General features: G+C 35.5%; 1 protein-coding gene and 1 pseudogene across 1 annotated transcript; one reads left to right on the top strand and one right to left on the bottom strand.

Annotated features, from left to right (window-relative positions):
• Positions 1–5266: 5266 nt before the first annotated feature.
• Positions 5267–8813, top strand: LOC105110966 (xylem serine proteinase 1-like; annotated as a pseudogene).
• A 775-nt stretch (positions 8814–9588) lies between these two features.
• LOC105139917 (uncharacterized) lies at positions 9589–11203 on the bottom strand. The gene is made up of 2 exons (XM_011046554.1): positions 10718–11203; positions 9589–10520 (listed from the first exon to the last, which is right to left on the bottom strand). The coding sequence occupies exons 1-2, from the start codon at positions 11178–11180 to the stop codon at positions 9745–9747; spliced, it is 1239 nt and encodes a 412-aa protein (XP_011044856.1). The 5' UTR covers positions 11181–11203; the 3' UTR covers positions 9589–9744.
• Between the last annotated feature and the right edge of the window lie 479 nt (positions 11204–11682).

Below are 11682 nucleotides of genomic sequence, written 5' to 3'. Positions count from 1 at the left end.
AAAAATTATTTTTGATATTAGTATATTAAAATAATTGAAAAATATTAAAAACATATTAATTTAAAATTAATAAAAACATAAAAAAATTTAAAATTTTTTAAAAATCACTTTTAAAATATAAAAACAAATAGCAACTAAATATTTGACGCTGAAGTCATCATTAGCTATGGTCCACTCCAGTGCTATCCTCGATAAATCTATCTCATGCTAAAACTCTGTAGCTGTAAAGCCTACAAGGCCTGACAAGCTTCATGGAACCTGATCCATATAAGGTTTGTACCAGTTTTATTTTTTTAAAAAAAAGTTAACCTAGTTAATCAATTAGATTTTGATTTGAACTTTAATTCATTGAATTTTTAAAATTTATTTTTATTTATTTTAATAAAATATAATTAACTTGGTTAGCGTATAATTGTGAAGGGTATCATAACCATGCAGTAAACTAAGAAGTGTTTGATATCATCTTGTTTTTGTAAAAAAAAAATCTACCATAGTGTTGTACTTTGATATGGAGTAATTTTTTTATTGTTTATTTTTCTAATTCAATAATAAATACATCAACTCTTTAATGTTGATACTAAAATTTAAATTCAAAAGGTTAGGGATAAAACAGTTTTTTTAAATGATTGGATTGAACCAACATCTAGAAAAATGCATAATTTGAAAATTATGATATTTTTAAATGAGAATAAACAATGATTAAAACTCTCCTGTCCTAGTATCAATAAATAATAGATTTATTATTAGGAGAAAATTTTTAATTAATAAATTATTCTAATTACGAATAGTATAAATTTATAAAATTAACACATAAGATAACATGTTAAATCACTTTATCAAAATATTTTATTTTATCATTATGTGATATCAGAGCTTTTTTTATTTATGAGTGACCATGACCTCTTATTTTCTATCTTTGCCTTCCCTCTCTTCTTTTTTACCCTTGTTATAAAATTTTATAAAATAAAGATTAATTTTTTTGGAGGGCGATGTCAGTGTCGCTATATGTTTGGGACCATTAAACAACACGTGCACACGTCGGCAATGTCCATGTTGATGTTCTTAGACCGGGCTACACGTGATTCGTGTAATTCATGTATTGGGCCTTAATTGGATTGAGGCGTTTTCTCGGCTTGTTAATTCCTAAAAAACAAAAAAATCATGTGCCTCCACTGAAACTACCAGGAAACAATTAAAAATTGTTATTACTTTTTTCTAGCTGATTTTATTATATAAACGCGCGAGCATCCATATCCAACAGTTATAATTTCATCACCCTAGGATTTCCAGCTAATTCATTCTAGAATCGAAAATTTAATAATATCTATGGAATAATGTACTTGTAAAATAATATCCTGATAGTTATTCCATAGATTAATCCGTTTTTTTATTTATATTTATTTAAAAAAAACACACAGAGAGATATCATTAATTATTACTGGAGACTAAGAAATCTCTCATCCTCGTACGGCCGACATGGAAGGCATGGACATCCGAGGATGGGGAGACAATACACGGCCTGAACAGCCTCCGAGAAAGCAAATCATACGATCTTTTATTTGGTGGATGATCGATTAAAGTTGATAACACCCGACTGAATTAAAAGGGTTCTGATGTGATTCCAGCATGGAAAAGGGTTGAGAGGAGACGTGATAGAGGAGAGGAGCAATCAACAAAATAGTCTTTGCGCTTTTCTAAGTTTCCCAATCGTACCATCACTGTAAGTTCGTGCTTTCCCAAGGCTCGCAGTTGGCCATGGCAGATCACGTTAACGATGCACCTGGCACTACTGAAAAGCAGTCCAAGACATTGACAGCTACCTTTTTTCGAGTGGCTACTTGAGAATTTGGATAGCAAAATACTAACATTATCGACAATTGTTGTGTGGGAACTGTAACATGTTTGCAGTAAGAGGAAACATCGCATTCAAGGTCGTGGACCACCATGTCCATGTTGGAAACTGTGTACAAGAGCAAGACCTCAAGGTTCAGCTGTCCTTAGAACTGGCCAAGTAAGGTGATCTGTTGGCCCGCTGGTTCACTGTGGCTCAACTATGGCTTTTATAAGGGGTCCACACCATGCCAAAATCGATGGAGAATAACTAGATTTAAATTTTGTAATTGCTATATTTTATTTACAATTAATAGGTTAGCCGACATTGATATCTGAATAATCCTAGCATCCTAGACTCGTCCTCTAAATAATTGTACACAATTGCTGTGTTATACATGCCACAAACCAAGGCTGCAATGGAGTCATTATGTATACAAAGAAAAAAAAAACAGGTTGTGCTGGAGCTAGCGACAGTAGAAAAGGAAAAGGAAAAGGAGAAGGAGAAGAAGATCCCGGACGGGGAGGAATAGGCAGGGGAACTGGCATAGCCAATAATTTTTGTAGAGGGGCCGGTATACAAAAATAAAATATGTTTTTTAGAGAACGATAGACATAAAACTATACACGTACAGGAATTATAATGTTGTAATTTGGATATCAAGTGTTAATTAAATTATAATTGGTACACTCAATCTGAAAACTGGCTTGCAAAAAAATTTGTGTCATTAAATTATCGTATGAATTTATAAATTACTAAATTAACCTATATCAATTATTTTTATTAAAATAAAATTATTTTATTCTTATTTTTTTAATGCTGACTCAATCAAATTTATCTGAATCAACTGAGTTGTTAAAAACTAGATTAAACCAATCATTTTTATATTAAATCAATGTTTTATCTAATTAAATTGAACTCTCATCTTGCATCATATTCCCAGTTCTTGATTCCAGGAATCAATCTACCGAGAGTTAAATCAAGTGAGCTATGATGTTAGCTCTTGGAAAGAAAGAAATTCTACCCAAATATCCAAACATGCCACGGCATGTAAATTAGCATGTCGACATTGGAATTCCCCATCGCCCGTGCTTATCAAGACTAGAGAAATGGTCACTCACAAGAACAACCTAATCCAATATCACCTTGCGAGGAGTTGAAGGGCCAGTTTCAAGCTAGCATCTCGACCATTTCCTTCACAAGGTTATATATAGCTAGTAGCGGTGTCAATCTTGGCATTCCCTTCCTACAGAGGACATTATACGGTGGCTACGCCTTCATTCATGCACGGTCTTTGATTTTTTTTGTTCTCGAGACATGTTGAAGGTGATTTCTAGCAGGCAGACAGCTTGCTGCTGGTGGGTCAGTTGGATAATATTACGGCTACTTCTGTAAAACATGGAGATTAAACATGTCATCTGAATTGCCAGAATACCAAAAACAATTTGTAAAATATTGCTTGGCACCTAGCTGCTGCCTTCTTGTCCCAGCTAGCCTAACATGGAATCTCTTCCTATGATCACCAAACAACAGATGGCCCATAAACAACAACTAGTTAATATGGCCTGGTCAAAACAATGAGATAATCGAAGCCTATAATTTATTTTAATATAAGAATGTCAAACCACAGCTGATATCAAATTAATACATTAATTTAATTGTTGGGTGTTTAGGACTGAGGTATAAAGTATTTTAAAAATAAAGTTTTATTTAAAAATATATCAAAATAATTTTTTTATTTTTTTTAATATTAGCACATTAAACCCTTTAAAATACTAAAAAAATATTAATTTAATATTTTTTAAAAAAAAAACAAAAGTAGTTTTATAAAATGCAGTGAAGTTTGACTGCAGCTCGTGTAATTAATTGCCGTTTTATAAGTAAATACTCTTTTTTTAATTGGGGGTTTTAGGACCCAGTGATATTTTTCTTTAAGATTTTTTTTCTCTCCAAAATAATCTTTGATTTCTATGAACAGCTGTCTGTATTGATATCGTGTTGTGTGCCATCTACACACACACACACATCTGTGTGTAAAAAACGCGGTAAATCTAGTATTTTAGCTTGACAACTTCCAGCTTCGAGAAATCTGAGGAATTGACGTATTCTAACAAAAAATTAAAAGGAGAAGTAAGCTTTATGTTAGAAATTTATGGCCCAGTCAGCTTTATTTATTGACAACTGTGCACTGATGTGATCACGTAGACCATTTTCTCTTGCACCAATCAAATAAAAAAATATTTATAAATGTGTATCCAAACAATACGAATTTGATGTCTATGAAAAATCTGTAACATTAATTCAGGTAGAATATATTATTATTTAAAAAAATGAATTCACAAGGTAAATGTGGGTGTGCCTTTAACATCAGTTGAAGAAAAATTTAGTCTTGATTAATGTGTAGATTGATACTAAAAAAAAAAAAATACTCTTATCATCAGCTCTAAAAAAAATTAATTGTAAAAAAATAAATTTCGGCCTATATATTTTTGTGAAAGAATATTGAAGATTTTTCTTTTAATTTTATTTTTAGAGCTATATTTATTTAATTTTTGTTGCGACGAGAATAGAGAAAATCAGGGATTTAATTCTTAATAAATTTGTTTTTTTAGTCAAAATAGTGCATGAATGGCTGAATTTATCGTATCCAAATTGGGATAAATTCAACTTTTATACGGTCCCGTGATGTGAAAAAAAGAAAAAATGAAAAAGGATGACCAGTCTCAAGCCCTAGCATACTTAAATATAGACATCCATGAAAAAGCCGAGTTAGAACCTTCAGGGCTTTAATTACTGCACCATTTTCAAAAAGCCCAAACCATATTCGGGCTTGGCCCAGATCCCATTTCTTTCTAGTTGCGTTTTAAATTTCATAACCTTCAGGGCTTTAATTTCCCATGTTATCTACCCCCTTTTCCTTTTTCTATTTCCAAAAAATGAAGAATACAATAAACTGGAAAAGATTATGAAATTGATATCATATATATATATATAGCGTTTAGAAAAATAGGATTCATTTATATAGTTTATGAAACCATTAACACTAACCAATATTATTATTGCTATTACAGGGCGATGATTGATACAACTTCACACATGCTCCACTTGGCTTGGAGGATACAGCTCAGTTGCTGGTAGAGCTCTGTTCTTGCAGTTGTGTTGTTGCCATAAAAATATAAGAACTAATTAATAATTTTAATTCCTATTGTTAAATCATTAGGCTCTGCTGAATCGGCTAGTCCAAACCGGAGTATACGTATGCTTTTACAGTCAAAGCTTTGAATGATAATTTTCTGCTGTAACATCTTAACCACCAGTGACGAATTATCAAAGATTCTAAGCCTTAAAGATCTCGAACAGAAAACTAAATTACAGCCTTGTTCCATGCATAAATAGCAAGAAAGAAGACACAACTATGCATGGAATTTGCAAACAATGGAGAAACAAACAATTTTTATCTTCAGTGTCTTGCTTCTAGCTACTTTGTCATTGAGTCATGGGTTCAATGGCAAGGAAAGAAAGGTTGTATCTGGATTTTTTTCAATATTTAAAGTAGTTGGATTATTTATTATTGTTAACAATAAGAAATTTTGTTGGTTTTTATCACTAGGCTTACATTGTCTACATGGGAAATGCACCTAAGACTCACCACATTTCTACTGCTGATCGTCATCATGCTTTTCTCTCATCAGCTCTTGGAGAGTAAGTGAGACAGTTGAGCTGAGAATATCTTTTTCGTAAAAAAATTTGTACATGTGTTTTTATGTATTTCACCTTGTTCTTGTTCTTTTCAGTGATGATGTAGCTCGACGGATTAGAATACACAGCTATGGAAAGAGTTCTGATGCATTCGCAGCGCATCTATTGGCAGAGGAAGCTGAGAGATGAAAACGTCTTGAAACCATAAAATTTGTAATGAAATAAATTAAATTCTGTGAAGATTTATTTATTAATACACACACACACACACACACACGCACGCACGCACGCACGCACACTTTTTCTTTTTTTAGTAATTTACAGGGGATGAAAACGTTGTCTCGGTGTTTTTAAGTACCAAGAGAAAGCTTCTCACCACAAGATCATGGGATTTTATAGGAATGCCTCTTTCAGTAGAAAGAAAACCACAAGTGGAAAGTAGCATTGTTGTTGGTGTTTTAGACACGGGTATGATGTTTTCTTTTTATACTTGGTTGAACGCCTGATCTTTCCCTTTTAGTTGGTGCTAGAGGGAAGTAACTTTTGGTGATTATCCTCAGGAGTTTATATTGATGCCCCAAGCTTTGATGACAAAGGTTTTGGGCCGCCTCCATCATCGTGGAAGGGTGCTTGCCAAAAAGGAAGCAACTTCACTGGCTGCAACAAGTAGATTTTTCCATATTCATTAATGTTTTAATTACTAGTCTGAAATAGAGGCATCAAAATCACCAAGATTTAGGTAGCATTTGGTATATTGAATTCGGTGCACAGCATGAGACAGATAAAAAGCAAATTTTGCCCCTTCCACGCCTAGATTCTGTCACGTTTCTGTCGACATTGGGCCGATTAGTCTCGATATGAGTTCTATTTGCTCAACAAACAAACATAAGCTAGAGATCAGATATAACTTTCTCTGAAAATCCTATGTGAACAACCAATCTCTCCTTTTTAATCTTTTCCGATGAATAATTTCCCTGTATTTTTGACACTGTGATGCCTGCCTACAGCAAGGTGATAGGCGCGGGGTCATACGACTTAGAAAACAGACGTCCTGATGAAAACACCCCAGTTGATGACGAAGGCCATGGCACCCATACTTCCTCCACAGTAGCTGGCATCTCGGTTGAGGGTGCAAGCCTGTATGGCCTGGGCCAAGGCTCTTCTCGAGGTGGGGTTCCGTCATCCTGGCTGGCAATCTATAAAGTGTGCTACGAAGATGGGGTGTAGTGACATGGACATAATGGCTGCATTTGACGATGTTATCCAGGATGGTGTTGATATGATATCATTGTCAGTCGGTGGGCCAGTTTCAGATTACTTCAACGATGCGATTGCGATCGGATCATTTTATGCACTGAAGAAAGGGATCCTGACTAGTTGTGCGGCAGGGAATGTAGGGCCAGCTTTAGCTTCAGTAGGAAATGTGGCTCCTTGGATTTTAACTGTCGGTGCTAGTGGCATGGATAGGCAGTTCAGGACTCCTCTTACCATTGGAGATAGCATAAAGACTTCTGTAAGTCTCTCTAGATCATCACATGATGATTTCTATTTCAATTTGGCACTGATAAACATAAACTACAGGATGATAAATAAACGTGGCTCGGCATTTAATTTCCTTATGTTTTCCGTCAATTTTTTGAATGTCAATCGATTGTACTACTGATATGATTGGCTGCAATAACAGGGAATTTCTGTCAACACCTTCAAACCAAAAGCAAGAATGTACCCCCTTACCAGCGCAGCACAAGCATGGAACGATAGTGTGCAGATGCCAGATGCCGCGGGGTAAGGGCATTATGCATATTATGCATCTTGTTGAGAATTAACTGGACACCATCAACGATGTATTAACCAACCAACAGTTTTAGCACATATAATAATGAATCCAGTAACGCAGGTATTGTTTTGTTGATGCTTTGGACAAAAACGAGGTCAAGGGAAAGATTGTGCTATGTAAAGGAGGATCAGATTCTGACATAATAGAAATGGGTGGTGTTGGGATGATTGTAGCCTCCGATGATTCTCTAGACACAGGGTTTGCCTTGGTACTGCCTGCAGCAATTGTTAACAGTGAACGTGGATGGATAAATACATCAACACAACCAAGTATGTTTATATATAACTCTCATTTTCTACATTTCTTTTGAAAATCTACACCAAAAAACATGAATGCCCAGTGTAATTATTTTCTTGATTTGGTTTGCTTACAATGCAGGAACCCTTATGCTGTCATATCCAAATAAAAAACTGTAAATGTTTCTGCTCCATTTGTGGCTTCCTTTTCATCTAGAGGGCCCAACCTGGTTTCTCCCACCACTTTGAAGGTATATATATAAAAAAATGATTGTAGAATGGACCAAAATCTTGCTGGTTCTTCGCATAATCTTGCTGGTTCTTCGCATCGTTAATGCTGCCACATTCATTACTTGTAGCTTTTGATGTTATTAGCCAGATATTGTTGCACCTGGGATTGACATCCTAGATGCTTACTCTAAACTTGTTACCGTGACCGGTGAACCCATCGACAACCAGGTTGGAGTACAACATTATATCCGGGACTTCAATGGCTTGCCCTCATGCAACTGGTGCTGCTGCTTACATCAAGACATTCCATCCACAGTGGTCTCCTGCTGCAATCAAATCCGCCCTCATGACCACTGGTTAGTCTCCTAATCATGTCTCCTCTGGACTTGTAATCTTGGCTGTTCAGTATATTAGCATTGCAAACATTGGTTGTTCAAATATGGATGGCCAGCAAGGAATTTTTCAAAGAAAACATTTTACTTCTTATATTTTCTGTAATGTTTCAGCATCCGAAATGAAAATCGGGGATTTGTTTGCTGAATGGGGCTCTGGCGCGGGCCAAATTGACCCAACAAAGGCATTGGATCCAGGATTGATCTATGACTTGCCTAAAATAGATTATATCTGTTTCCTGTACAAGGCGAGCTACTCTAGAACAATACTAAGCATTGTCATAGGAGATCAAAATACAAACTGTTCGAGTATTTCTCCCTTTGGTGGCCATGATGCTTTAAACTATCCATCCATGAATGTTCAGGTTGAAAATCCTCACTCTAGCACCACAGCTGCTTTCATACGGACAGTAACAAAAGTAGGACCTGAAAAATCTACCTACAAGGCAGTGGTGAAGGCACCAAAGGATGTCAAGGTCACTGTAACTCTTGATACATTAGTCTTCAATAATGTTAATGAAAAGAAATTTATCAAGGTGAAGGTACAAGGACACCAATGGAGGATACTCTTGTTTTGTCAGCTTTAATAGTATTAGAAAATAATATAAATTATATTTTAAACTTTATTTAACAATTTAAATTATTAGATTGAGTTAGTTTTTTGATATGGTATCACAGTTTTAATGATTAAGTTGTCATAAGTTTGAATCTCAATATTTTTATTTATTTAATAAAAATTAAACATAAAGTAATGTAAATCTATGCAAATTTCAAACTCAAAGAATTTTCACTTAAGAAACATTAGAAGATGATATAAATTATATCTTTACAAATTTCAAACTCAAAGAACTTTCACTTAAGAAGATACATTAGAAGATGATATAAATTATATCTTAAATATTACATAACAACTTAAATTATTAAATTGAATAGATTTTTTAACAACTAGAATAAATTGACTCAAATAATTATAAGGTAAAGAGTCCTATTGTTATTTCTAACATGGTGCTTCCCATTGGGATATAGTTGGCTAGCTAGATGCAGGATTTTTTTTATAAAAAAAATTAGTTTTGCTTCTATGATTATTATGGGAAAATAAAGCAGGCTTTCTATTTTCTTTAGGTTTGTCGAGTACAGACATAAATTCCTTGTGTTTTGTAGAGCACCAAGTGCAATCAAAGCTTCTTTATGAATTTTTGTAGCCGTTTTTCTTGTTTGATTTTACTTACAAACATTTAAATAGAATAGTGCAAGAATTGTTGCTCTGCAATTATGATTTATGGAATATTTTTTTTACTTTGGAGAGAAGGGATTTGAACCTGGATATGCTGATCCCTTGAACACTAGGCCAACGCTCCATTGACACAAACAATTATTGAATCATATTAGTGAAGCAAGAAAATATTCATGATTACAAACTGGAACCAGCCTGACCTATTCTAGTATAGATCTGACCTTATTATAAACTTAATATAGAACTGCTTTTTATAGCTTTCTGCGAGAGTCAGAGAGATAATTTTATCTATTGCAGACAACTCCACGACCATCGATTCCACTAGCACAATGTAAGTTGGCATACTCGAAATTCTCTGAAGAATTGCCCCTAGGATGCTGACCACTAAATCGAGCAACAGCACAGTCTGTAGCAAAAATATTTGAAGATGCAAATTCCTTTTCACCGCCCAAAACAGGCATGAGAACCCCCATCTTAACCCTACTCACATAGTTGCTACCATATGTCTGGCCTAGAACACCATTTACATCTCCACTCAATTTGTAGAACTTGAAGCTCAAATCAAGATGTGCAAAGCAATTCTCTGAGGCAATGCCATAGTTGTGAATTCTTGAATCCTTCTGTGTAATAGGCACCACGGCTGCCTTGATCTTGAAATTGTCTTCCGCTTCGATGACTACAGCATTTGCGTCACTAGACCTTGTGATGGTCACACTTGGTGATATTTCTGCCTTCCACTTCATGCCTTCCCCACCAGGGAGGTATATGGGCTCTCCATCTAAGGCTAACGAAAGGCGGTCGACGGAGTCATCCCATGTAGCTGTCTTTTGAGCACCGATGAAGAGTTTATGGGTGCCAAAGAGAATGCCTAGAGATTGCACCCAAGTGAAGTCCCTCGTCAACTTTTCGTTGCGGCGACCGATGAAGTGAGCATTGATGTGTAAGTTAGAATCAGAAACTATGCAAAAGTCTCGGTCTTTTTTTCCATGGAAGTAGAAGGTGATTCCATCTCCACCGATGAACCGCGGGTCTTGGCACACAGCACCTGGCCGGTCACAGTCTGTTCGCAACAAGGAAAAAATACATCAATATACAATGCTCATTAAACATAAAATGTTTTGCAGACAACTTACTTAGTTTTCATGATACTGATAGGAAAAATATTCTCTGCGGATGTAGAGATAAATTAATGAAGAAAAATAAAAGATAATATTTACTGAGATTAGGACTTTGATGGAAGGAGTTAGAGAAACATACTGCAAACAGCCTTGCAAATGGTACAATCAACCTCACATTGATAGGGGCAGGCACTAGGACAGGTGTACTCCTGACCATAGCAAGTGGCATAGTTCCTGTTTTTGCACCTAGCTCTCATTGGAGCTGATTCACTTGAATCTGGTGGGGGTGGAGGATATTGAGTAGGGGGGGTAGTAGTTGCTGGAGGTGGAGTGCTTGATGAAGGTGGGGTGGACGTAGTTGGAGGTGGGCTCAGAGAAGGTGGTGGAGATTTAGATGGCTTTGAGCAAACTGGGGTGCATGTAGCACAATCCACATAACAGTTACGAGGACACTCTGGTGGGCAATAGAGGTTTTTAGTTTTGAAACATACAGGGTAGTTCTTCTTGTCACGGCACTTTCTTGCTTTCTTTGGCTTTTGAGGAGCTGCCTCAGCCACAATGGCTAGGAAAATTACGAGTAAACATATGGATAATCGAGCCATAGCTTGATCCTTCGGTTATGTGATTTGTTGAATCAAGTGTTGTGATGGAGGTTCTTGACCTAGAGCTCCTTTTATACTGCTTTTTAGAAGGCAATTGCAAGTTATGTACCCTAAATTTTTAGCATAAAAAGCCTTGTATACTTCCTTTCTACTTCAAGTGTTTTTTACTTCGATCATTATTTGGTTCTCTCTCACATGCAGGGCATGTCTAATTTCAGAAGTCAGCCTTAAAATATAGATCTCTCTTCAAAATATTAAGCAATCATCCTCAAATTAACCTGGCTCTGCTGTCAATTCTTCTACTTTTCTTTCCTTTTTGGTGAATATTTCTTGAAATACATATACTAGCAACACGAATAAAAATATCCAGGTTGCATTCGTGTTCCGAGCAGGGGGAGTTAGGAAAGTTTTTTAGGGGTGTCAAGATCATAAAAAAAAAATTGTGGAAAATTATTAATGTTTTCTGTTCTTTCGGGGTAAATGTCCTTTGCCAGCCTCCATT

The sequence above is a fragment of the Populus euphratica genome, unplaced genomic scaffold (genome assembly GCF_000495115.2).
Source record: "Populus euphratica unplaced genomic scaffold, PopEup_1.0 scaffold3.1, whole genome shotgun sequence".
NCBI classification, from domain to species: domain Eukaryota; kingdom Viridiplantae; phylum Streptophyta; class Magnoliopsida; order Malpighiales; family Salicaceae; genus Populus; species Populus euphratica.
The sequence above is the reverse complement of the archived record's forward strand: the minus strand, read 5'-3'. Positions and strand labels throughout refer to the sequence as shown.